This window comes from Haliaeetus albicilla, chromosome 18 (assembly GCF_947461875.1).
Source record: "Haliaeetus albicilla chromosome 18, bHalAlb1.1, whole genome shotgun sequence".
Classification (NCBI taxonomy): Eukaryota; Metazoa; Chordata; class Aves; order Accipitriformes; family Accipitridae; genus Haliaeetus; species Haliaeetus albicilla.
In genome coordinates, this window is record NC_091500.1 from 28,777,023 (window position 1) to 28,802,614 (window position 25,592).

The window sequence follows — 25,592 nt, forward strand, 5'->3', positions numbered from 1 at the left end:
CCCCTGGCTGGTGCCCTGGGACCAAGCCGGTGTCCCCGGGGCTACCGGGAGCTTCTGCCGTCCCGGAGCCACAGCACAACCCGGCTCCCTCGCTCGGGGCTCGCAAACGCGCAGGCGCCCCCGGTCCCGCCGCGCCCGCGTGTCTGCTTCCCGCCGCCGCAGCCTCACGTGACTCCTGGGGGCGTGGCCGGTCACTGCGAAATGACGGCGAGCCCGGCCAACCGCGTGCGGTACCGCCCCAGCGCCCACCGCGGACTGGCGGGCGAGCGGACCAATGAAGTAGCTGGGCGGGCGGGCGGCGAGGCAGCAAGGAGGCCGGGGCGGCAGCGAGGTAAGATGGCGGCTGCGCCGCCTGCCCTCGGCGGGGTCTGCGCAGCCCGTCGCCGCGACACCTGCGCGTTGTCCCAGGGCCCCTTCACCACGTACCGACCGGGGGGGCGGTATTTCATGCGCCCACCGCTCCGGCAGCGCTGCCTGGACTCCTTTCGGGAGCGCCCCTCACGCCCGCTGCCCGCGGACAAAATGGCGGCACCGGCGCAGCCGGGCGGCGCGACTGCGCATGCGTGGGACCTGGGCGCGGGGCGGGTGGCCGAGCACGTGCGTGGAGGGGGGGGGGAGAGGGGCTGCACCGGGAGCAGGGATGGGCACCGGGAGAAGGAGCCACGGTGGGGGGGGTACGGGGAGGAGGCGATCCTGCACTGGTGCCGCACTGGGCAGGAGGGATCCTGCACTGGGCGCTGTGGAGTTGGTGAGCTGCGCACGGGGGGGGGGGGGGGGGGGTGTGAGCAATGCGTCTGTGGGAAGCATGGGGAGGGGGTGAGCAATGCGTCTGTGGGAAGCGTGGCGGGGGGGGGCGGGAGGGTTGGGAGATCGTCCCTGCTGAGGAAGAGGTTGTGGGCTGGGGGGGACACAGATGATGCTGTGAAGGGATGGGGTTTGTATGGGGCTGGTGGGCTGTGTATGGAAGGGAGCATTGTACCCTGGGAGGGTATGGAGCTGTGGGATTTGTGCGCTGGGAGGAAAGGGTCCTGCACTGGGGTGATGGGGGTAGAGGGGTATCTCTGGGACATTTATCCTCCCCCTGGCCACAATGCTGCCAGGCAGTAGTGCTTGTGCCTGCACCTTGGCATGGATGTTACTGCTTGGTAGCTCAGGTGAGTGAGAGGTATTTCATTCTGTGCAGAAATGGGGTTGCTGCAAAGCTAAAAGTTTCCTCAGGTGTTGGAAGAAACTGGTTCTATAGGAGCAGCTTCATCTTTTGTCTGTTCAAGGGGGTCAAAGTTTTATTCAGATGCATTAGCAGGTGTTAGCAGATACTGCTGCTCTTTCTTTTTATCAGTAGTTTGTTTCATTCTTTTAACTGGTCTGCATCTCTCGAGCAGGTGTTGGCATGAACAGAATTCGGATCCATGTTTTGCCATCAAGCCGAGGACGCCTCACTCCTGTGCCGCGGCCACAGGAGCCTCTGTCATGTGCCTTCACCCACCGCCAGTGCTCCCAGCCACGGCTGGAGGGGCAGGAGTTTTGTATTAAGCACATTCTTGAAGACAGGAGTGCCCCTTTCAAGCAGTGCAGTTATGTTTCAACAAAGAATGGAAAGCGGTGTCCCAACGCTGCGCCCAAACCAGAGAAGAAAGATGGGTGAGTACCTCTGTCTCCTGGTTCTCCAGTTCTATACCATATAGAATTAAAATGGGCAGGGGAAGGTCTTTCTCCTGATTCAGCTGCTGCATTTACGTTAACTCAGACAAGTGGCACTCTCTTTCTGAAGCTTTTTTAAGCTAGAAAAAGACTCTGTGAGTGCTGGACACTGCATGGAGTCATCTTGGTCCTGCAGGACTGTTGGGCTGCTGCCTTCTGCCATCAGAAGGTGGCTGCAGTGATCCAGGTCCTTTGTAAGAGCTGTACGTGCGCCCACGCGGTGCCATACCTCTGCTCAGCCCAGCAAATTTAACTTGCCGCTGTCTGTACTTACGGATGATCCTCAGCACAGATATTCTAGTCGTGTATTACATGGGCTTGATGACCTGGTTGTGCTGCTGCTTCTCTGATGCATATAAAATGCTATGGATGGAAGGACCTAGAACAGTTACTGACATTCAGTAAGCATGTCAGCAGAGCACAGTTTCCCTTACGGGAGCATTGACCTGCGTTTCATTCTCAGAGGTTATGGGGATGTGGACACTGGTAGTCTTCATTCTGCCCTTGGTTCCTCTGTGATAAAAAGGATCCATCTGACGTGAGCCAGCGTGCTCTGCATGGAAACTGAGAGTCTAGTGTGGATATTTGGAAGCAGAAGAGCTCACCTCAGTGGCTTTATGTAAAAAGCTCTTTTCTCTCCCTGCTGCTGTGCCATGTGGCTGCCAACTCCAGTGCCAGAGGTGGCATTTCAGCAGTGGTGTGTGGTCTGTGAGCCACCCGGGGCTCTCTGGCATTGCCAAGCTGTACCTGCAGCCAGCGGCTCTCTCTGTGAGAGAGCTGTGGAGGGGATGTGCTTTCCAGGTGCCAGGGAGTGTTTCTCACTGTATCGCTTGTTTGTTTTGCCGGCTGAGGGCTTGGAGTCGTAACGAGCTTGTGGTTTATTCCTGCAGTGCGTCGTTCTGTGCGGAGCATGCCCGTAGGAACGCTCTGGCACTCCAAGCTCAGATGAAGAAGTCCAGTCCTGGGCCTGTAAGCGAGACTCTCCTTTGCCAGCTTAGCTCTTATGCCAAAACAGAGCTGGGCTCTCAGACTGCAGAGAGCAGCCGCAGCGAAGCCAGTCGGATCCTAGGTAAGAATTGAAAACAAAAACTGGTGAGAGAGGACCTGGATTTCTCAGTTTTGTGTGGAAATGTCAAGAATCCCAGGGGTCTGTGAGTAAAAGATTGTGTCCTGCAAACCCTGGCATGTCTTGCCTGCTACTGACTGTAGTCAAGTCACACTGCCAGACCAAAATCCTGCTGGTTTTCTTCCCTTGCACTCACAGAATAGAAATGTTAGCTAGCTTCCCTCTTTGCTGGGTTAGTCTGTAGCGGTGCCTGTCAAATGCTGGCTCAGTGCTGAGCTTCCTGTCTTGCAGGGTCACTTGTTGGGGCCAGCCGGCAGTTCATGGTTCCTGGGTAGGCAGGAGTGTCACTCCACAGGAGCTGTGTATTTTGGCCGTGCTGAGCTGGTGGGTTTCCTGTTGTTCCATGTCCCTTGCTCACACTGTGCTGGGGAGACGTCTCTCTTGGAAAGAGGCAGAGCAAGTTCACCTCTGTGCAGCTGTGGAGCCGAGCTGTCCTGTGCTAGGATGTAGGACAGTGTCCTACCCCTGAGGGTGACTTGTCTTTTCAGATGAGGACAGCTGGAGTGATGGTGAGCAGGACCCTATCACAGTGGACCAGACGTGGCGAGGGGACCCAGACAGCGAGGCTGACAGCATCGATAGTGACCAGGAGGATCCCTTGAAGTAAGTTGGGTGCTGGTGGCTGTCGGCTGCTTACACATGTGCAGCGTGCGGAGCGTTCTGAGCTCAGTGTTGTACCAGAGGAGATGGCAGTTATGTTAAAGAAGTGATGATAATGGTGTTGCAGTTGGACTTTGTGCCTTGGTGAGTTGTTAGGCATGAATGCTCACAAGTCTTGGACCTGATGGTTCTTCTGGGAAGTATCTGATGGTCATCCTTTTTCAGTGTGGAGTGGTCCATTCAGCAGCAGTCCCTGGGTGATCTCTTAACTTAAAAAAAACGCATAAATTCGTTGTTTCTGCTCATACCCATTGATCTGTATAATCTAGCCCTGCTCAGCCCATGTTTCTGATAAGGTCTGTGTCATTTGGTCAGGAGAACAGCCCCGAGGGACCCTTACAAACTTCACCCTGTTTGGGTGGGTGTTTTTCAGGCATGCTGGTGTATACACAGCTGAGGAGGTGGCTTTGATCATGCGAGAGAAGCTGATTCGCCTGCAGTCTCTCTATATTGACCAGTTCAAACGGCTCCAGCACCTTCTGAAGGAGAAGAAGCGCCGATACCTGCACAGCCGTAAGGGAGAGCATGAAGCCATAGGCAAGTACTGGTACAGGTAGTCACTGATCTGTATTCCTCTGGCTGAGGGCACAGCGCTTTTCTAAAGCACATGCAGAACTCTATATTAAAAAAAAAAACCAAAAACGTGGCTTTTGCCTTTGTAGAAGCAGATTTCAGAGCAGTGCTGTCTCAGTACGGGTGAAAATTACTGTAGGCCTGAAACTCGGTTAGAGAAGGTATTTCTGTGTCTGGCCTCATGCCCAGAGATTGGTATCGTTTGGGTTAGAAAGGTTGCCGGATTTCTTTGCTCTTCAAAGTTTGCAGTGTTGTCAGGAAATGAGACTACAAAGTTAATTCTGAGACAAAAGTTCTTTTTTTGTATGGGATTTCCTGTTTTTGGTTTTATAAACAAAAAATTTATTCATCTGTAAGGTCCTGTCTGTATCAGCAGAAGTTTGTTTCAGTAGTTACACCGGTACTGCTGTAATGACATATTCCTCCTTAGCACAGATGCAACTTTCCTTTGCAAAAGCTCTTCTGCCTCGGTTGGAATTCTCCCTGTACAGAATATGATCTTGGAGGCAGGAGTCTGTAGTTTAGCAGAGGCAGAACTGGGTTGTATAACTGGTTGCAAGTATTGCAGTGCAAAGAATGCTTTCTCTAGCATAGTCTTATAATAGCTCATCCTGGAAAATGGCATAATGCAGCTCGGTCCCAAGTAAAAATAACTGAAAGTTTGGTACATAACAATTTTGTAAAACTCTTTTTAGCAAACCAGTAATAGAAAAGCAGATCCCCAGCGTTGCCCTGTAATTACAGCTGGGAGTACTTACAGGAAGCTTCCAGAACGTGCGCAGGGGCAAGCTGAAATTTGACAAGCTCCTATGCTGCCTGCAGAAATCACAATAGACTTTTGAGCGGCCAAATTATTTTAAAAGACGTTTTTAAAATATTCTGTTGGCCCAAGTGCTCCTCATGTGCACAGAGAAGTTGGGATAAATTTCGGGATGGAATCTGCTTTGTCACCTTCTTGTGTAACTCAAAAGATGTGCTTCCTGTTTATACATGCAACTCTCACTGCTCGTTCGCTCTGTGCGTTGACATCTGTGCCATTAGTCAGCTGTTGGAGCTCTCGACAGCTGATTTTGGCTCTCGGTACCAAAAAAATTGGAAGGACGTGGCAGGTGGGGTGGTATTTTCTGACCCCTCCCTCACTCCCTGCAGGCAGCAGCCTTCTGACAGGCCCGGAGGGGCTGATGGCCAAGGAGCGTGAGAACCTGAAGCGCCTGAAGTGCCTGCGCCGCTACCGGCAGCGCTATGGCGTGGAGGCCCTGCTCCACCGGCAGCTGAAGGAGCGCAGGATGCTGGCGACCGATGGCGCTGCCCAGCAGGTGTGTCAGCAGCTTGGGGACTGGGTCCGGCTGGAGTTATAGCCTCGCTTGGAAGCTGGGTTTCTCCTCTCGTCCCTTCCTGGAAGTGATCCCAGGCTGGCTCTGCTCTGGCCCTGCTGGATTGCTCCTTATAACACCCTTTCTGCAAGGACATAGAGGTCTGGTCCCAGCCAGCACCCTCAGTATCCATACGTTGGCTGAAACATTGGCGGTTCCTAGGGTCACTTTAAATGGGCATCAAAACTGCAGAAGTTCAAGCATGGGGTTGGAGAATTTTCTCTTTTGAAAGGGAGGGCTCAGTATGAGGTGGCCTGAATTTCATGACTGAAAAATGTGTGGAAAAAAACTCCTTATGGTGGTGGAACCCAGACCCCTCCTAGACCTATGGGGACCAAAAGGCAGGTGCCTTCCATCACGTGTGATCCTAAATTTGAAGCTATGTGCAGCCATTTCTTTATAACTTAAAATTCAAAGCATTCCATTAACTGACTTCTGAAAGTTGGAAGGTAGGTCTGAGAGACCTCATTCTTTGAGACATACTTCTGAGGTGAAGCTCTTCCTATTGAAATCGAGTTGTGCCTTATTATCTCAGCTCTGTTTAATAAAAGCTTGAATGAGAAAGATGTAATGAGGAGCTAGGCTCTGCTGGAGTGGAACTGAGAGTTTGGTCTTGGCATGTTTTGAAAGCGGGATGCAAGTGTTGTATAGCCGAGGGGGTTTCTCTGGAACAGAGCGGGACGACTCTCTGGTGCAGCTCTGAGCTCTTTTCTTGGACTTGCAGGCACACACCACCCGCTCCAGCCAGAGGTGCTTGGCCTTTGTCGACGATGTCCGATGCTCGAACCAGTCCCTCCCGATGACCAGGCACTGCCTTACACGTATCCTTTGATCTGCCTGTGCTGCCTTGGGCTGAGTTCCTGACTGTTTACTGGCAGTTTGAAGTGTGTCTGATCCTCCTTTTTTCTCTTTGGCCCTAAATCAAGGCCATCGGTTTGCTGTAGCCGTTGGTTTCAAGCAGGAGCCCAGAGGAAACGTCTCCCGGTCTGCTGGCGCTCCCGTCCCCGTGGAACGACCAATTCATGTGGGAGTGACAAAAGGCTGGGCTTGCCCTCAGCTGTGCCCAGGCAGGTCCCGCTGCAGCCTTCCTGCAGTATGTTGGCCGATCCCAAGCATCCAAACGGGGTGGCCAGTTCACTTGGAAGGGACAGGGGAACCTCATGAAACCTGAGGGAGGCATGAGCTAATTTCTGGCCGTATTGAGAGAGGCTAGAAGCAAGTCTGCTTGGTTCCCGGTGCTGAGTGCCAACAGCCGACCTGAGTAGGGTCTGTGAGCTCTTGGTATGAGTCCAGCTTGAGGGATGTCTGTAGGAAGGGGTATCTGACTGCTGAAGCATGTGCGCAGTGATTTTTTTTGGGGGAGGATCTGAATGAGGGAGTAGTTCCTAGCCTGTTTGGGGCTGCCATGGACCAGCTCAGTCTCCTTTGATCCCTTGAAAGGTTTGCACGTGTGTGTGAACAGCCTTGAGCTGTTTGATTTCCCGAAACAGCCTTGGCTCTTTGAGAGCCAGCACTGAAATTTTCACTGGGATCCCCCCAGCTCAGGGATCACTGCCCCAACATGGGATCCGCAAACAGAGCATTGCCCTGGGTTCATCTGCACAGCTCTTGTCTAAGCAGGATTGGGTGGATGTGTCCAGGAGCAGGTTTGGATTGTGTCGGAGCTGTGTTAGCAGCTGTTGCTGGTGTGAGTCAGGAGAAGCTCCGGCGCTGGGTCCCAGAGCAGAGCTGGCAGCCAGGGGGAGGATGAGCTCTTCATTTTGTTTTGAGCTTTTTGTTTTGTTACTGAAGTTAGCAGACTTGACTCCAGCTATGTGCAGGGAGTAGGAAGCTGCCTTTGTTTCTCTCTAGTGACCATATACTTCAAAATAAAGACAGGGTAGATACCTTTAAAATGGTTTGAGCAAGTTGCTGTTTGCAGCTGGCTCGCTTTGAGCAGAGCAGGCCGAGAAGGGAGTGGAAAAAGCGAGGTTTGATTTCCTTATGTCTGAGCTGTCAGCTGACTTTCACTGACACAAACAAGATTTTACTTTGGTTAGCCCTGCTGAGCCGATAACATCTGCAGTCTGCTCTGCTTTGTGCATTGTTGGGAGGCTCATGGGCTTTGTTTGCTTTTCAGGAGCTGGATTGTTTGTGACAATGCATTAAAGGGGCCGAACCCAGCTGGGCTGTTGGGCTCCAGGTGGAGCGTGTGATTTTGTCATCTTGGCAATCCATGCTTTTTGGCTACCAATAAAGTCAGTGCTTGATCTGGGAGTCATTCAGAGAGATTAAAATCTGGCTTCCCCACCCTGCTGTTCATACAGAGACGCTTTCCTCACCACATCTGCCCTCGGGTGTCTGAGAGATCTGGCTCCTCTGGGCTGGGCTCTGTACCGTTGCTGCTAGCACAGATTATGGGCTCTCCACAGCCTGCTGGGAAATCGTATCGGTGCCTTTACAGCTGCCTTAGTGCAGGGAGGAGAGGAGGAAAGGATAAATCTGAAACCTAGACAGCTTAAGAAACTGGGTTAAAATTGGCACCTTTTGCCAGTTCACGTGGGTTTGGAAGTTCGGGGGCTTTTTTACTCTCCCTTACATGCTGCGCTGTGTGAGGAGGAAACCACGGCGTGAACTCCACAAACATCGAGAATGGCTGGGCAGTTACTTGGGTGGGTTTGATATTGAGGTATCTGACGTGAAAGACATGATCCACACCTGAAATCTGCTTTGGCCCCAACTCCAGATTATCACTTGCATGGAGATTGTGCCTCACTGCTCACTTGGTGACATAATCTCCACTGTTCCTTGCAGCAGTAAGTAGAAACGTCATGACTATCAGTAAAACATTGTTTATGAAGACCCTTACACAGCCTCAGCGGTGGGTCCGTCTGTAGTTTTGCAGGGCTCTTGGGCGAGGATGGGATTTGGTCTGTAGCTAGTCTCTCCTGGTGGATTGCTCTGCAAGTGCGATGCAATTGGAGCAGGGTTTCTGTTTGTGATTAAAGGCAGGAAATCCCATTTACACCTCTGGCAGGAATAGGTTTTCCATTGGGAAGGAAAATGCACTGGGAAGATAGAAATACCGGAACTAAACTCCTGGCTGTGGAAAAAGCATTGTGTGTGCTCGTATCTCCACTGCGTGTTAGATGTTAAGGCTTGTGCAGATGCCTCTTAAATGGATGTCTGCAAATAAAAGTAAGCCTGTGCATTTGTAATATCTTCCATCTGAGGATCTGTGAGTGCTTTAAAGGGATCCAACTACATCTCCCAGCCCCCACTGGGAAGCTGTTGCTGTTGTCCCTGTTTTCCGTCATGCAAGTAACATTGGCGCACATCACTGGGCAGTCAGGATGCAACTCTGGAGTCTGGACTCCTGACCTTGGAGAAACATGGGGTTTTTAACACTGCTGGAGGGTGGCTGGGTGTGTGGGGAGCATTTATGCCTCTGGATGTGTGTCTGTAGCTTGTCTGCCATGCGGGTTTCCCTTGACCGCATCTTCGCAGACATCTGTCAGGACGCTAATCAGACTCTGTTCAAACCGTGTCAAGGCTCCGAGGAAGTGCCCTGCAACAAGCCAGTGCCCGTGAGCCTTTCGGAGGATCCATGCTGCCCGCTCCATCTCCGTTTGCCTCCGCAGATGTACGTACCTGAGCAGGTGCTGGCTGTCCCTGAGGAGCTGGAAGCTGCCCCCACAGATCTGTACTTGAGTGCTGCTGAGCTCCAGCCCACGGAGAGCTTGCCCCTGGAGTTCAGCGATGTAAGTTGTGCAGTGTGCTTTAGGCCGTGGTGTGCAAGGAAGGTGCCCTGCAGAAAAGCTTCCCCAAGTGTTTCTGTTTTTATTATATGCCATGAAGTCAAGCTGAAGTACTTGGGGAGCGGGCTGCAGTGCAGCAGACCGCAGCTCCCCAAGTGGAGCATGGGTGGATGTCATGTAAAGCACTGCCTCCCCGGCACAGATAATGTAGAATTATTTTCATTCTTGCTGGCCTGGGGAAGGAGAGTCTTTTGAAAAACACACAGGAACATGAAAGGTTTGGGAGATGTTTGTTTCTGTAGGGCTGGTTACTGCTCCTTCAGAAGGGCTGTGCTCTCATTTAAATCCGTATTTAGGGGCTTTTTAAAAAGAGGATTTTTTTTCCCCCCCCTCTTCTCTCCCATGAGGAATTCATGAGGATTTTAATCCCCAGATTATTCTGATGTCCTGCATGTATGTTAAGCCTACATGCTTAAAATCCTCTGAAATTTGTTTAATCAAAAAAATACCATGGTCATTTGGAGCTGGTCCTCAGAATGAGGTGTCACTTGCTTTAGTATTTCGGTGCCCCCAAGATTCTTGAGCACTGCTATCAGGAGGCAAATCTCATAACCACTTTCGAGTTTGCTGATGGAGGAGGGATTGCCAGCAGCTGTGGAGTCCAGGGCATGGCAGCAGCCACAGGAGAGCAACTGCTGCTGCTCTGGGGTCAGGCTGGGCCCAGCACCCCTGGGGTCGAGGGAACACTCTCTCTGCCTTCAGTGGGCATTGGACCAGATCCCGGCCTTCCTCTGGGACAGAGCCGGCACACCACTCTCTGTGAAAACAGCCTTTGTGGGAGGTGATTTTTTTTCAGGTCAGAAGTGAAAAACGTAACTGTTTCTCCCCCAGCCTGTCCTTTGAGAGGGTCCCCCACTCCACGTGAGGTTTCAGGTGCTTCAGGCAGGAACCCAGGTGCCTTGCTCCTGCCCTGTACCCCGAGCCGTGCATGGATGGGAACTGCAGACTCCCTGAGAGCCCTCCGTCCTCAGCTTGGAGGGATTTGGAGCTGTGGCAGCGTACGGCTGTGTAGGGCATCTGTGTTTTATCTCACGTCACGCTAGGCTGGTAGAGTGCCACTCATGAGTTGCAGGCATCTCGCCTTGATGTCAAACGCCCTCCAAAGCCAAAACAAATCCAGTCTTCTAACAATAGCTTTGCAGAAATCCCAGCCTCTCACGTCAGCAGGGTTATCCACGCACGCAGCAGACGGCAGCGAGCAGGGCGGATGGAGGAGTAAGCCAGAGACTGTCCACTCCCAATATGTTGTCAGGGCAAGCAAAGAGGGTTGTGTGAAATCCTGGGAGAGGGGTGACTGCTCCGGGTGTCCTCAGGAAGGCAGGATCGGACCCTCCTGGCTGCTGCGGGGGTGCTTCTGGGGCAACACATCACACTGGGCTCTGGACCTTGTACCCCACACCTTGTTTTCAGAGTGCAGCACTGCCAGCCTGAATCACGCCATTTCTGGAGGAGGAGGCTCCTGTAGTTGTCTTTCTGGCTCCCGAGGCTGGAGGTCCTGGTGGCATGGTGCCTGCTGCTCTGCCTTCCTCCTCCTGTGCCCAGAAAGCAGTGAAACAGCCTGCCCGCTCCTGCCCCTCCTCTCAAGAGGGTAGCAGAGAAGGGTTGCGAGGACTCATGCTTCTGTCTCCCACGGGGCTCCTCGGGACTCCTCCTGCTGATGAGCCGCTCCCAATGTTTTCTCTCCTAGGACCTGGACGTGGTGGGCGATGGCATGCAGTGTCCTCCGTCCCCTCTGCTCTTTGATCCTTCTGTGGCCCTCGATCAGTCCCTTAGAGAAGTTGCCGAGGCCCCCATAGACATACTGGCCCTGGAGGAGCCTTCCCACCCAGGTCTCCCTCTGCAGACGGCACCGACGGACAGAGGGAGCTCCTCTGCTCACATCTTCTCTCCGGCCACCGAGCCTCCAGCTGAGCTGCCTGTGCAGGTACAGCTGGGAGAGCACCAGCGGCTTCCAGCCGTAGCACAGCTCTTGCTCTGGCTGAACCACAGCTCTCAGGGCTCTGGAGGATGTGTCTTCCCGGGGGAGGGGAGGAGGAGTCCCTGTTTGCCCTCCAGACATGCAGCCAAGCCCTGGGTGGTTGCTCTCCCATGCAGCGGGAGTTCGGACCAGTGCTACGCCCACGGTCTGGATGATGTTAGAAGTGTTGAGGGGGTGGCAGCCAGAGCCTGTCCCCGGGGCAGTGGTGGAGGACGAGCAGTCGCCTCTTCTCCGTGGGTGGCTCAGTGCCACCCTCTTCCTGTGCGTGGGACGGGTGTCGCAGGAGCTGTCTGGGACGTGGTGGAGATGTCTCACAGGCTGGGGACTACCGGCTGTGGGAAGCCCATTTTCTCCCATCTGGGGATTTTAAGGGGAGCTGTCATCTTCTGGGCAAAGGGCTTCTGCTTTTTGCTTCTTTTGAGTCTCATTTTTCACTTGCAATTCACTCCTCTTGTGTCCTGCCCGGAGCCTGTGGCTTGCTCTGGACGTGCCCGCAGGGCGTCATCTTTGGAGATGTCCTCAGACGTCCCACCCTGCATCCCCTGTCACCCCTCCAACGCTGTCCCTGCAGTCGAGGAGTCCCTGCAGTGCCTCTCCCCTGCTGGGAGCCAAGTGTTGGGGTGGGGGGACCCCAACCCTGGAGCACGCACTCTCCCCCCAGGCCCTGAATGAAGACCACCGGTTTGCAGTAGCCGTTGGTTTCAAGCAGGAGCCCAGAGGAAACGTCTCCCAGTCTGTTGGCGCTCCCATCCCCATGGAACGACCAATTCGTGTGGGAGCGACAACAGCCTGGGCTTGCCCTCGCCTCTGCCCAGGCAAGTCCTGCTGCAGCCAGCCCACCATCCCTTTTCTGTCCCCAACAGAGTCACCTGCCGCTGGCAGCGTGCCGGCTGGGGCCCAGGGATGACAGACGGCTGGAGGAAGCCGCCACCTCCACCCAGACCCGTGGAGCAGCCGCCAACGGGAGCCTGGAACTGGGGTCCGTGAGCTGAGACTGGCTGCACGCGGCATGTCTACGCTCCCTTGCGAATCCTCGCTCGCGCCGAGTCACGGCGGAGCCCGTTGGTGGGACGCGTGTGGAAACCTGCAGGCGCCGGCGTCCTCACCCACCACGGGGCTGAACCGCAGCTCCAGCTCCTCTGCAGGGGTGATTCCTGGAGCGGTGGGGGCTGAAACCCTGGAGTGGGGACCCCAGACCCTCTTTCCCCCTGCTCTGCCTGCCCTTGTGGTTGGGAGCCATGCAGCTGCGAGGCTGGCCAGGGGAGAAAAGCCACAGAGGGACTCGGGGAAAGGGCAGAGCTGCTTTCCATGCTCACGGGGGTTTTGGGGTCCTTTGCTGTGGGGAGTGGTCTGTGTCTCATGTTGCCCCCCCCCCCCCCCCCCCCCCCCAGAGGGGGTTCCGAGGTCAGGGGAGGGCTGTGGGCCCTGTAATGTTTTCAGTCCGGGGAGGAGGTTTCCATCCTGCGGGTAACCCCCACAATAAAAGTGATGGAGGTGGGTGCTGTGTGTCCCTGTGTTGTGTGGTGAGGGGGGTGGAAGAGCTGCAGGATGGAGCAGCCGGTGCTGTCCCGGGGGGGTTCGGGACTGCCCTGGGGTGATGAACACCCTGCTGGGGAGGGGGTGACCCCTCTGCTCCTAAACCTCCGGTCCTGCTGCCCATGGGGGCCCCCGCCTTTGGGGCTCACTCCCTTATTTCGGTCCTTCGCACAAGACCTCGGTGGCTGGGGCGGGGGGGGACGACGACACCCACCGAGCCCATGCGGGCTCCGTGGGGTGCGGGCCGGGCCGATCCCAGCCCGGGGCAGCGGTGTTCAGCCCGCTCGGTGCCGTATCCCGGTTGGGGGCGGGGGGGGGGCACCGGGTCCCTGTGGGGCAGTTTCGGGGATCGCGGTGGGGGGAGACACCGGAGTGGGAGGTGAGGGGGGAGCCCGAGCCCGGCCCCGGGGAAGGGATGCGGCGGCAGCACCGGGACACCCGCCGCTCCGGGATCCCACCGCCCCCGGGCGCGGATTGGCGGCGGCGGGGGCGCAGGGCGGAGCCGGCCCGGTGGAGCCATGACATCACCGCCGCTGCCGCCGCCGGGCCGGCCCCGGCCCCGGTCCCGGCCCCGGTCCCGGTCCCGGCCATGGCCATGCCGCCCCTCGCCGCCGCCGCCTCCCCGCCGTAGTCCCCGGTGAGTCCGGCCGTGTCTGCGGCGGGAGGGAGGGCGGGCGGGGAGCGACGGCGACGGCGTGGGGGTCCCCGGGGAAGTCGGGCCGCAGGTCGGGGGGGTGGGCACCGGTAGCCCCGCGGTGCGGAGGGGGGGGGGGTCCCCGCTGCCGCCGTGCAGCGGAACGTGCCGCGGGGGGCACGGGGGAAGCAGCACGGGGCGACCCGGCCGGTCCCCGTCCCCCCCCCCCATAAGTCCCCGGTGCATCCCGGCTGGCCCCGGTGCCCCCCCGGTGCATCCTGGCTGTCCCCGCTGCATGTCCCCGCTGTCCCCAGGCTGTTGTCCCCAGAACATCCCATGTGCCCCCAGCGCATCCCCCCTGTCCCCGGGCCATCCCTGCTGTCCCCGGTGTGTCCCCACCGTCCCCTGGTACATCCAGGCTCTCTCCCTGGCTCTCTCCACTGTGTCCTGGTGTGTCCCCAGTGTCCCCAGTGCATCCTGGCTGTCCCTGGTGTGTCCCCCACTGTCCTCCATCCCACCCGCTGGTCCCCACTGTCCCTCGAACATCCCAGCTGTCCCCTGTGTGTCTTCGCTCTCCCCACTGCATCCTGACTGTCCCCAGTGTCCCCACTGCATCCTGGCTGTCCCTGGTACGTGTCCCTGGTGAGTCCCAGCTGTCCTCGATGTGTCCCTGCTACCCCAAGGCTGTTTCTCCAGCACATCCCCAGTGTAGCCCAGCTGTCCCCAGGCTGTCCTTGCTGTCCCCAGTGCATCTGGGCTGTCCCCAGTGCGTCCTGGCTGCCCCAGGAACAGCCAGCCCCTGCAGCCCAGCAGAGTTGGGGACACTCAGGGCTGTCACCCCATGTCCCCAGACTTGGGGTAGGACCCTGACGTGGGGCAGGCCAAGGCCAGCCCGTCGCGGCCACGCTGCGGGACCGTGGCCTGGGTGCAGGGGACCGTTCCCTGCCGCGCTGGCACGTCCACGGCCGCGTGGTTTGGGCACGTGCCGTGTCCCCACGCTGCCTGGGGCAGCGGGTGCGAGTGGCTGGGAGGACCAGGGAGGGGGGCCATGGGCTCTGGGTGCCCCTGGCTCTGCTGGAGCTGTGTCCCCCTCCCCACAGGGACCCTCATGCTGCCCCTGCGGGGCCCCATGCTGGGGGAGGGGATGGCCACGCCATCCATCTGTCGGGGCCCCCCCGGCTGTCCCCCGCCGGCAGGACCTGGGGGGGGGAGCTGTGGGCTTCTCTTCCCCTCCAGACAGAGCCTCACTTCCCCCCGTGACGCAGCCGGAGCCGCCGGCCCCGGGGCCGTTTCCTGCGCCGGGGGCAGCACGAGGGGGGCCCACGCACCCACGGGTACCACGGGCCACCCCGGGGACCTGCTTGGGTTTGCTGCCGGCCCCGTGGGCTGCAGGGGGGACTGACACAACACGGTGAGGTCCGGCTGCGTGTACCGGCAAGGGTGCACGGTGGTGCTGTGCACAGGGCCGGCGGGGTCTCGGGGTGCGTGGCCAAGGTCACGCAGCCCATCGGGTTGGGGATGGCTGGCTGGGGGCTTTGGTGGGGATGTGAGGAGCATCCCACAGCCCCTCTCTGTGCCCAAACAGGGCTGTAAATACCGGCGCTCCGGTTATTTTTGCCACTCTCATTGCATTGGGTGGGAGAAGGTGGCAGAGTTTTCTCCGGGGCCGTCCGGTGGCCCCCAGCGCTCCCACCCACGGTGCAGCGGTGCAGGGTCCCCGGTGGGGGACAGGGTTGTCGTTGAGCACTGCACGCACCCCGACCTCGCCTGCTTCCAGTGGCCTCCCTCCTGGCCTCGCCGCCTCCATCACCCCCAGACCCCCCCGTTGTCCCCTCTGGTCCCCCCCCGTGCTGCCAAACCCGCCTGCCGGGGTGCCGGGCATTGTCACCGCGGGGGTCCGGTTGAGCCGGGACCGCGTGGCCCCACGTGAACCCCAACCCTTGCCCAGCTCGTGGGGTGCAGGGTGAAGGCCACGGCCTGGGGTCACGGCACGGCTCCGTGCCTGGAACCCCCGGTGGCCTCCCCGGAGGGTGCCCAGGCTCCTGGGGGGGGGTTCCTCTCCAAAGGTTGCTGGGTGCCCCAAGGGGGTCCCTCTCCGTGGGGTGCCCTGTACCCCCGGTGCTCCCTCTCCCGGGATGCCCGGTATCCCGGTGCCGCCTCTTCCAGGGGTCCCCGGTGCCCCGGTTCCCCCCCCCGCGCCGTGCCGGGTCTCCGGTACTCCCTACCCGGGGCTGGCGCTGGCGGAGCCGCGCACCGGGGGCGGCGGCGGCCCCGGCTCCTCCCCGGCCGCGGCGGGAAGGCGGAGCCGGGCCGCCGCCGCCTCCCAACAATAGCGCGGCCGGGCCGGGCCGGGATGAAGCCACCGTCGCCGCCGGAACCGGCCCCGGGACCGCGTTGAACGGGGACGGGAGGCGGCAGCGCCGCCGCCGCCGGGAATCCCGGGAGTGAGTGAGCGGCGGGGGCGGGATCGCGGCGGAGAGCGGAGCGGGGGGGGGGGGTCCGGGCCCGGGCCCGGAGCGGGGCCGGTGCTCGGGGTCGGCCCCTGTTCCGGCGTGCACGGGGTGAGCGGTGCGGGGAGGCACCGGTACCGGGGGACGACGCCCTGTGCGGCACCGGGGGTGGCCCCTTCTGCACCCCCGGGGGTCCTGTGTGCCGGGTGCTGCGTATTCTCGTGCCCCGGGGCCGGTGCCAGCCCCCGGGGGTGCTGTGCATCCTGGTGCCCCGGGGGTGGTCCCGGTCCCGGGGGTGCTGTGTGTTCCGGTGCTCTGCGACCAGCACGGGTCGCAGGGTCCGTGCACACCCCGGGAAGGGGCAAGGGTGGCTGGGCTGCAGGAGGGGGTCCCTGTGGCTCTGGGTGCCGGTGCCAGTGGGTTCGGGGTTCCCCTCCTCAGCCCCGTTCTCCCTTGCAGGTGACACTACGGAGGGACGGGGCTGGGGACATCCCGAGCGAGGTAAGGGGGGTCCGGGCTACCTAGGGCCTGGCAGTGCCACGGGCCAGGGGGACATCGGCTAGGGGTCAGTGGGGACCCCGGCTTGACGCCTGTCCCCCTGCAGCCAGCAATGTCGGAGAGCGTGGCCGAGGTGCCGGGAGACGGGAGCCCCACGGTGCTCGGCGAGACGGACACCAGCCATGAGCTGCTGCAGCGGCTGCGGGAGCTGGAGGTACAGTGGGGGCTGGGAGATGGGGCAACCAAGAGCCGGGACCACCGGGCAGCTGTGGCTGGTGCCGCTGGGCAGCCAATGGCCACCAGACACTAGGGCCACCAGGGCATCCTTGGCCATTGCCTTCGGGCAGCTGTGGTTGGTGCCACGGGGCAACCGTGGCCGCTGCCACCGTGCAGCCGTGGCCACTGCTGCTGTGCAGTTGGTGCTTTGAGGTAGCCGTGGCCCATGCCACGGAGCCAGCAGCCCAGATACCACGGTGAGGGGGCAGCACCTTCCTGCCGTCCGTGGCCCTTGTGTGCCACAGCTCCTGGGGCAGCCCTGTCCCTCCATGTGCGGCCCTGGGTCCCACCAGGCAGAGGAGGGGTCCCCTTGGTGCCCTGGGCACCCCACCATGTCCCCTGAGCCGTCCCCGCTCTGTCCCCAGGCGGAGAACTCGGCCCTGGCCCAGGCCAACGAGAACCAGCGGGAGACGTATGAGCGCTGCCTGGACGAGGTACTGGGCGGGGGGGGGGGGGAGCACATGGGACACGTGTGCACATGTGTGTGCCGGGGTATGGGGCTGCATGTGCCCTCGCACCCCACCCAGGCCCCCCCTCTGCTCCGCAGGTCGCCAACCACGTGGTGCAGGCGCTGCTCAACCAGAAGGTGGGTGTCAGGGGGGCTGTGGGGGGCAGTGGGGGGCTGTGGAGGTCCTGGCTGATGCCCCCCCTCCTGCCCCGGCCAGGACCTGCGCGAGGAGTGCATCAAGCTGAAGAAACGGGTCTTCGACCTGGAGCGCCAGAACCAGGCACTGAGCGACCTCTTCCAGCAGAAGCTGCAGCTCTCGGCTGGATCCTTGCCCCAGGTGCGGCTGTGGCTGCGTCAGTGCTGGGGGGGGGGGGGGTCGCAGGGCAGAACCCCCTCAAAAACTTAACGAGGCGTCTTCCTCCTCTCCAGCTGCCGCTGCACCCAGTGCCGGTGCCCCTGGATGCCCCAGCCAGCCCCCAGCCAGGCATTGCAGAGCAGCCGCCCCCCCCACTGCCCCCCACCCGCTGCATCCCCCTGCCAGAGGTGAGTACCAGCATCTCTAAACCCCACTGCCCCGGTGTCCCCCTCTCCAGGCTGTGGCATTCCCCCTCCCCAAGCTCATGCTATTGCCTTTTCCAAGCCTGTGGTGTCCCCAAGCCTGTGGTACCCCGCTTTCCAGACCCCTGGTGTCCTCTCCTCTATCCCCCTCCCTGGGTCCGTGGTGTCCCCATCCCTGAGCCCGTGATATTGCCCTTTCCGAGCCTGTCTGCCCACGGTGTCCCTCTCCCTGAGCCTATGGTGTCCACCTCTCCGGGTCCATGGCATCCCCCTTTCTGAGCTCCTCTGCCTGTGATGCCCCTAGCTCCAAATCCCTTTGCCCCCAGTGTCCCCGACCCCAACCCCGTTACATCCCCATCCCAAATCCCATTGCATCCCTCTCCCACTCTGCCCGTGGTGTCCCCAGCGCGTCCCCCTCTCTCAGCCCCACCATGGTGCTGTGGGGATCAGCACCGGGTGCCTGTGGGGTGACAGTGCACGGACCCCGCAGGTGACCCCATTGGTGCCGTCGGGTAGCCCCGGGCTCAGCCCCAGCGCTGCCCCCCTGGAAGCCCTCTCCCCCTTCTTCAAGAAGAAAGCCCAAATCCTGGAGGTGCTGCGCAAGCTGGAGGAGACGGACCCGCTGCTGGGGCCCCCCCTGGCCTCCCCTGGCTCCCCGGAGCCCTGCGCCGCCCCGGGCTGGCCCTCCTGCCCACTGCGGGGGCCGAGGGCTGCCGGGGGATGGCGGGGGGCTGAGGGCAGCCCCTGCTCCTCGCCCGAGGAGGCTGCACCGCCGCGGGGGGCCCTGCTCAGCGCCTTGGCTGAGCGGCTGCTGCGGGGCGAGGGGGGCTGCTGCCGGCGCAACGGCGAAGCCCCTGGGGGACCCCCCCGGCAGCGGTGCGGTGAGCACCCCGCTTTCCTGGGGCTCTACGCCCCAGGCGAGGAGAGCCCCGAGGGGGGCTTCACCCTGCTCTCGCCTGGGGGGGGCCCCAACCCTCTGCCCTCCCCCCCCAAGGTGCTCAAGCTTCCTCCCCCCGCCGGGGCTCTGCGCCTCAGCCCCCAGCTCGCCCGTGCCTCCAAGATCCCCTGCCGCGGTGGCAACCCCGAGGCCTCACCGGCATTCAGCCGCCGTGCCTCCCCAGACGCCCCCCCAGAGCCTGGCTCCCCCGAGCCCCCCGCTTTCCCCCCACCCCTTGCCTATGAGGCAGCTGAGCAGCCCCCTGGGCCACCAGGACCCCCCGCCAGCGGGGAACGGGTGGCTGCCTCCCCCCCCAGCACCCGCCGTGGCACGGGGGGCTCGGCCCCCTCCCGCCGTCCCGGCAAGAAGCCCCCGGAGCCGGGCTACTTGCCCTTCAAGGAGCGTTTAGCCGCCCTGGGCAAGCTGCGGGGGGCTGAGGGCCGCGAGCCCCCTGGCCCAGGGCGGCCTGAGCGGGGCCATGGGGCTGAGCCGCGACCCCCTCCCCGGGGGAGTTTGGGGGGCAGCCTGAAGCACCCTGAGCCGGCGCATGGCGGGGAGCCCCTGGCCCGGTGCTACTCCTCTGGCTCCATGGGTGAGCCCGGCAAGGCAGGGGGCAAGGGGCGACCCGCCAGTGGCAGGACCCCACCACGGGCCCCCCCGGCACCCCCTGCCAAAGCTGCCCGCAGCCCCCACGGCAGCCCCACCAAGCTGCCCACCAAGGCAGGCGCCGGCAAAACCGGGACGCCACGGGGCGAGGAGCCGGTGGGAGCTAAGGCGGCAGGGGTCCCCCACAAAACGCCACCGGCCCCCGAGCCCCCCGGCACGGGGCCGCCGCCGGGTGCCGCCGGGCACTCGGCCATCGAGGAGAAGGTGATGAAGGGCATCGAGGAGAACGTGCTGCGGCTGCAGGGGCAGGAGCGGGCACCGGCGGGAGAAGCCAAGGGGAAGGCTGCCGGCGGTTTGGCCAGCTGGTTTGGGTTGCGCCGTAGCAAGTTGCCGGCTCTGAGCCGTCGCGGCGATGGCAGCCGTGGCCGGGAGTGGGCCGGGACGCCGGCTCCCCTACGCCGGGAGGTCAAGTTGGCCGCCCGCAAGCTGGAAGCCGAAAGCCTCAACATCTCGAAGCTGATGGAGAAGGCGGAGGATCTGCGCAAGGCGCTGCGGGAGGAGCACGCCTTCTTGCAGGGGCTGGCGCTGGAGAAGGGGCGACCGCGCGGGCCCCCCCGAGGTCCCGGCCATCTCCCGGTGATGTACCAGGAGGTGACGGCCGAAACCTTCATGCAGCAGCTGCTCGACAGGTCAGTGGTGGTCCAGGGACTCTTGGGGATGGGTGGGGGAATGAGGGTGGTGGGTGCATTTCCCCCCCCCCCGCCATGACTGCCCTGGTGCGGCGTTGTCCCCAGGGTGGACGGGAAGGACGTGCCCTACGAGAGCCGCCTGGAGCGCAAGCGGGAGCTCTGCGACCTCCGCCGGGCCCCCCCCGACACCAAAGACCCCCGGCTCTGCCGCCTGCCCCGCAATGGCATCGTGGGACATCTGCAAGAGCCCCCTGACAAGGTAAAGACAAACCCCCCCCCCCCGCATCACCACCGGCAGCTGCGTACCCCCTCTTTTGGGGGGGGACCCCCACAGATGCTTACCCTCTGCATGCCCCCCCCCAGGTGCCAGACGTGGGACTCCGGGATGAATTGCCATCGGATGAGAGTTTGTCCGAGTCGGGGACGTCACAGCACTTTGCCAGTAAGGGGGTGCTGGGGGGGGGGAGATGGGGCAGGGAGGGGGGCACTGGGGTGGACCGCCCCCCGCCCCAGCACTGATGCCTCCCCTTGCGCCAGCAGCCTGCGGGTCACTGACGCGGACACTGGACAGCGGGATTGGGACCTTCCCGCCCCCTGACTACGGGGGGGTCCCTGCCAAGAGCACCCCCAAACCACGAGGCCGCCCCGAGCCGCTGCCCGGCGCTGTGCCGGCGCGGCCGCCCGCCATCACCAAAGTGCCGCGCAAGGCCCGGACGCTGGAGCGGGAAGTGACCAGCGCGGAGGAGCTGCTGGTGGCCGGCAAACACCGGAGCGCCCCGGTGTGCCGCCCCCCAGCACCCCCTGGCCCGCAAGGCCACCGCGCCGGTCCCCAAGGTCAGTGTCCCACCGTGCTATGTGCTGGGGGTGTGCAAGACCCCCACCGATGGTGCTGGGTGTGCACCCACGCTCACGCAAGGGCGCAACAGGGGCTTGGCACCCCGGCAGGGAGGTGGGGGGTTGCTGGGGGGGACCCTGCAGGTCTGCACTGACACCCCCCCCGCCATTTTCCCTGCAGATGCTGGTGACGATGCCGGGAAGCCACGGCATGTCCAGCAGAGCAAGAACTGGACCTTCCCCAACGCCAAAGCCTGTGGCACTGCCGACCCCTTCCTCTGCCCCCCTGGGGGGCTGGAGGGGCTGCACCGTCCCGCACTGGTAAGGGGCGGGGGGGGCCACAGAGGAGGTGGGCTGTGGGACCACCTCACCAGCCCTGGGGTGTAATTAGCACTGGCAGGGAGTGGGGGGGGGAGCCACAGGGAGCACCCCCTCACCGTGCTGTCCCTCCCCAGGCCCCCGTCTGCAGCCCAGCAGGGTGTCGAGGGGCGTCCCCGGAGGCCCCCCCGCCGCTGCCCCCAGCCCTGAGCGCCAGCAGCAGCCGGACGCCCAGTGCCTCAGACGTGGGGGACGAGGGCAGCACGGAGGCCCAGTCACGGGATGGGGGGCACGGCCCCCCAGGGCTGGAGCACTCCGAGTCGCTCAGTGACTCGCTGTATGACAGCCTCTCCTCCTGCGGCAGCCAGGGTTGAGCCCCCCCCTCTCCACTGGCCGCACTCGCACGTCTTCCGCCCCCCCTTGCCCCCCATTCCCAGTCTGGGGTGCTGTCTAGGGTGTGGGGGGTCCCCACTGTCCTGTTCCCCCCCTATGCCCGGCTCTCTCCGATGGTGCTATCGCAGTGTACAGCCCCCACCGCCGGGTTTTTAATTCAATAAAGCCACCCTCCCCCGGTTTATTTATATATGTTATTTTGGAGCCGCTGTCATCTCTGCATTGGCCACATCCTGCCCACGGGAGGGAGGGAGGGGGCTGAGAGGTTCAAGTCTTGAGCATTTTATTGAATCGTCCCGGTGTACAAAGAGAGGCGACGGCGGGATTGGGAGAGCTCGGAATCAAAATACGTCGTCCCCGCGGCCCCACCGGACGGCTCGCCCAGCGGATCGTTTTCTTTTCCGTTGTATTTCTTGGCACTGGTGCTAAAGGAGAGGCTCCTCCATTGAGTTTGGCTTCAGAGGGTCCTGCCACCCCACACCGAGCTGGCATAGGGGGGGCCCACAGCTGCCCAGGTGGGGGGATAATGCCCCAGCTGTTGGTACAAGGGCATGGCGGGGATGTGTTGCCCGTGGGGCCAGGGAGAAACCTCTACAGAAAGCTCACGTGTCGGCAATAACGCTGAGGGACGTGGGCTCTGGGCAAGGGGGGGGTGGGAAGCTGGGCTGGGGAGGGGTTGGAGGGGGGAGCCGAACTCCAGCAGGATCCGCAAATTGGCCAGTTTCTAATCAAAGAAAAGCTAAACAAGAGAAAAACCCACAAGGTGCGAAAGCTTCTGTGCTGCTTTTCATCGGCAGCAAAGCGCAACCCCTTTAATGAATCAGAGAAGGGACAGGTCAGGGTGGGGACAGGGACCGGACGGGGACAGCTCCACCTTGGCCTGGAGCTGCTTCATTTCTTCTCCTTCTTCTTCTTCTGCAAGAGGAGAGGTGGCCGGTCACTGCCAGGTCCGTGGCTCCTGTCCCACCCCCCCCAAGCCACACCCCGGGGACCATCACCCACCTCAGTCATGCCCAGGATCATCAGGAGCTCCCGGAAGATGTCGACGAAATCGAGGAAAAGATCGACGCAGTGCCTGCAGGGAGGGAGGGATGCATTCAGGGGGGCCCGTCCTGTCCCGTTCCCTGACCCCCCCTGTCCCCAGCACCCACCAGATGTAATCCTTGTCCCCGCTCTCCGCCTTCTCGATGATGAGCTGCGTGTCGAAGAGCACGAAGCCACACATGACCATCAGCCCCAGGTAGAGATTGGCCTGCGGGAGGGAGAGGGGATGTTAGATGATGGACAGTCCCGTGTTGGCATCACTGGTGCGAGCTGATGTCCGTCCGTCTGTCCGTCCTCTGCGGGGTCCTGGCAGATGGGAGGGGACTCACCGTGAAGAGCCAAGTGGATCCCACGAAGGCATTAACCACGGAGGAGAGAAGCATCAGGGTGAGGCCAGAGAGCAGGAAACCTGTGAGGAGAGGGCAGGGAGTGAGGCCTGGCCCTGGCCCACCCGTGGGGTGTCCCCCACCCAGTGCAGGGAGCCCCCAGCTCCCATGGGTGTCCCCCCTCCGGCCCCTCTCACCTCCCAGGTAGAGGAAGCTGCGGCGCCGGGCATACAGGGCACTCAGCGAGAAGCAGGCGAAGATGGTGGCGGTGCCCAGGAAGGCGGTGGGGATGATGCTAGGAGAGAGGAGAGAGGGTGAACGGGGCCTGAGGGGTGGCGGGGGGCAGCTGGGGGGGGGGTCACGCTCCTACCTGGGGTTGATGGAGATGCACATCTGCAGGAGGGGCCCCAGGTTGATGCCTAAAAGGACAGAGCAGGGTGTCACCGGAGCCATTTCAGAGCTGGTCAGGGCCCTCGTCCCCCCTCCCCAGGACTTGGGAGGGTCCTTGGTGCCCACCTACCCGTCAGGAAGGCGAAGCCAGCCAGCATCCCCAGCCTCTTCTGCTCCGTCTCCCGGCTGTGCGGGGTGGCTGTCAGCCAGATCATCAGCCCCAGGGCACCCAAGCCGGTCAGGAGGCTGAACTGTGGGGCGAGAGGCAAGTGGGGGCCCGGCATCGCCTTGCCGGGGCGGTGCGGGTGGGGGGGTGCAAGCACGGGGGTCACCCGCGACACCCCAAAGGCCCCTCACCTGGAAGAGGTGGGTCACCACGTTGATGTAGGCCCCTGCGGCCGCCACAAACATGCAGAGGGCAAAGCTGGCATAGACCCTCTTCAGGTGCTCCTGGGTGGAGGCCGAGCTGCGGGCGAGGGGGCAGCGATGAGGCCGGCACAGCCCCCTGTGAGCCCCCCCACTTCAGCCCAGCCTGCCTGAGGCATTACTCACATGTGGGAGAACTTGAAGAGGGCGTCAAAGTTGATGTTTCGGTCGAAGACGTTCATGGTGCCGGCTTGGGAGTGGGCCCACCGGCCGCTTTGCAGGGGTGCAAGCTGCAAGAGGGGAGGTGGGTCAGGGGGATGCCGGAGCCCTCCTGAGCTCCCAAAGCTCCTGCCACACAGCAAAGGAGCTCAGCGGGAGCCGAGGACCTGCCTGTCCCGTGCAGAGCGAGCGGCAGGAGCTGCGAGCTGCTCGGGATCTGCTGTGCTCTGCGCCAGCCAGGTGCTGGAGCCCTCCTTGCTCAGCTGGTGCAAGCGTTGCGGGCTGTTGCGAGACCAGGGCTGTCCCCGGGGAGGCCCTGAACCCACGGGAGTGCTGCCGGCAGCTGGAAAGCGTCTTTGTGCCAGGCTACTATTAGCGCCCGTAATGACATCCCCAGAGGAGGCTCTGTCAGCGTGAGGCTCCCTGCAGGGCCTCCTCCTTCTCCTCCTCACCCCTTCCTGCTTTGGCCCCTCCACCACCCTCTAGTCCGGCCGGTTCGGCTGGTACCATTTACCCTGGCACCTGCATGAGTCCAACCAGCCCAGCAAGTGGCACAAGCCGCCTGTCCCCAAAGGGGCGGAGGGGACTGAACAGGCTGGGGCAGACAGGACCCAAGGGGGCACAGGCTGTGGGGCTGTCAACCGGCCACCCCAGTGGAGGGAAGAGCTTGGGGTCTCCTCCTGCCACACCAGCAGAGACCCTTGTGCCTGCTCTCCTTGTCCAGGGCTGCACTGGTTTCATCCCAGCACTGGGATAGCGAGAGCTCAGATGTCACTGGGCTGGTGCCACCATGCCGACGGGGACCTCCTGGCTCGGCCTCACAGCTCATGATGGGGCAGAAGCAGAGGTTGCTGCCCCGTGGCCTCAACGGAGGTTGCACAACGCAATGGGGAAGCTGTCTCTGCCTGGGGTGTGGTGGCCACGGAGGTGTGTGACAGACTCCTCCCGGGGTGGCAGGCGGCTGTGACAGCGAGTTTCGTCAGGCAGGGCCTGTCCTCCCTGCGGAGACGGCAGCTGGCTCCCAGCTCCCGGGACGGCAGAACAACCCGGGCCTCCCGCACCGGGACCCGGGAGCTGGGAGAGCAGCCCTTCACCTGGTACAAGGAAGTGAAACGGGGGCCAGAAGCCTTTCGGTTTTGCTGGTGACGTCCTCGGTCGGTGGCCCGCGGGTGGCTGCCGGGCTCTGCCGTCAATGGGTAACCGGGCCCGTGGCTGTCAGGCGACCTTTACCCACCGGCGCCCGCACCCAGCCCTGGCGCTGCCCCGGGGCCTGCTGGCGACCTCCCGCTTCCCCTGCGGGTGCTTCCCTGACTTTCCCCCCCCCACTAGAACCAGACGGGGACCCCACGGGGGACCGGACCCGCGTGCACCCCCGCCCCCGGCAGCGAGGCCTGTGGAAGAGCCGGGGGGGGCGGGCAGAAGCTGCCCAGACCGGGCCGGGCCCCCCCGGGGGTGAGGCCTGATGGGACGGTGGGGGCTGCCCGGGGCCCGCAGCCACCGTAAGGGCCCCGGGGGGCGGCGGGGACCCCCGAGGTCCGGCCGGGCCCCCCCCCGCCCCAGCCGCCGCCGCGGTCCCCTCAGCCCTCACCTGCGCGGCGCTCCGCCGTCCGTGCCAGGCCTCGAACGGTCCCCACTCCGCCACGCCCCCCGACCCCCATTGGCCGACGCGCGACCGAGGCCCGCCCTCCGCCTAGCTTTATTGGCCCGCCGCCACCACCCGGGGCGGGCGCCGCCGCCGCTCATTGGCGGCCGGCCGCGCCCGAACGCCACCGTTGGCCAGGCTCTTCCCTCCCCCGCACAGAAGCGCGACGCTCATTGGCCGCCGTGGCAAGGGTCGGGCCAATCGAGATCTTCCTGCCCTT

At 62.2% G+C, this 25,592-nt stretch overlaps 3 protein-coding genes and 2 non-coding genes across 9 annotated transcripts; 4 read left to right on the top strand and 1 right to left on the bottom strand.

Moving 5' to 3' along the window:
* Positions 1–214: 214 nt before the first annotated feature.
* KANSL2 (KAT8 regulatory NSL complex subunit 2) lies at positions 215–12,716 on the top strand. Of its 3 annotated transcripts, none has more exons than XM_069806159.1 (10): positions 215–331; positions 1,383–1,641; positions 2,592–2,770; positions 3,316–3,430; positions 3,861–4,028; positions 5,214–5,376; positions 6,158–6,254; positions 8,920–9,173; positions 10,918–11,154; positions 12,072–12,716. In XM_069806159.1, the coding sequence occupies exons 2-10, from the start codon at positions 1,391–1,393 to the stop codon at positions 12,198–12,200; spliced, it is 1,593 nt and encodes a 530-aa protein (XP_069662260.1). In that variant the 5' UTR covers positions 215–331; positions 1,383–1,390; the 3' UTR covers positions 12,201–12,716. The 3 variants fall into 3 exon arrangements, with proteins under 3 accessions (XP_069662260.1, XP_069662261.1, XP_069662263.1); XM_069806160.1 differs by lacking the exon at positions 215–331 and adding an exon at positions 580–748; XM_069806162.1 differs by lacking the exon at positions 215–331 and adding an exon at positions 1,000–1,154.
* On the top strand, positions 6,344–6,472 carry LOC138689941 (small nucleolar RNA SNORA2/SNORA34 family). The gene has a single exon (XR_011328714.1). It is a non-coding gene; the product is annotated as a small nucleolar RNA SNORA2/SNORA34 family (small nucleolar RNA).
* LOC138689942 (small nucleolar RNA SNORA2/SNORA34 family) lies at positions 11,867–11,995 on the top strand. Its single transcript, XR_011328715.1, has one exon. It is a non-coding gene; the product is annotated as a small nucleolar RNA SNORA2/SNORA34 family (small nucleolar RNA).
* Positions 12,717–13,238: 522 nt separating the features above from the next.
* NCKAP5L (NCK associated protein 5 like) lies at positions 13,239–21,565 on the top strand. Of its 3 annotated transcripts, none has more exons than XM_069806173.1 (13): positions 13,239–13,381; positions 16,288–16,329; positions 16,433–16,540; positions 16,968–17,036; positions 17,150–17,188; positions 17,268–17,387; positions 17,480–17,593; positions 18,099–19,840; positions 19,946–20,099; positions 20,204–20,282; positions 20,378–20,674; positions 20,856–20,995; positions 21,130–21,565. In XM_069806173.1, exons 3-13 carry the CDS (start codon positions 16,439–16,441, stop codon positions 21,364–21,366), a joined length of 3,093 nt encoding a protein of 1,030 aa, XP_069662274.1. In that variant the 5' UTR covers positions 13,239–13,381; positions 16,288–16,329; positions 16,433–16,438; the 3' UTR covers positions 21,367–21,565. The 3 variants fall into 3 exon arrangements, with proteins under 3 accessions (XP_069662274.1, XP_069662276.1, XP_069662275.1); XM_069806175.1 differs by having other exon boundaries at positions 20,381–20,674; XM_069806174.1 differs by lacking the exon at positions 13,239–13,381 and adding an exon at positions 15,740–15,822.
* An 86-nt stretch (positions 21,566–21,651) lies between these two features.
* Positions 21,652–25,432, bottom strand: TMBIM6 (transmembrane BAX inhibitor motif containing 6). The gene is made up of 10 exons (XM_069806176.1): positions 25,319–25,432; positions 23,698–23,801; positions 23,503–23,611; positions 23,276–23,396; positions 23,126–23,174; positions 22,953–23,050; positions 22,759–22,838; positions 22,537–22,637; positions 22,388–22,460; positions 21,652–22,300 (listed from the first exon to the last, which is right to left on the bottom strand). Exons 2-10 carry the CDS (start codon positions 23,751–23,753, stop codon positions 22,277–22,279), a joined length of 711 nt encoding a protein of 236 aa, XP_069662277.1. The 5' UTR covers positions 23,754–23,801; positions 25,319–25,432; the 3' UTR covers positions 21,652–22,276.
* Between the last annotated feature and the right edge of the window lie 160 nt (positions 25,433–25,592).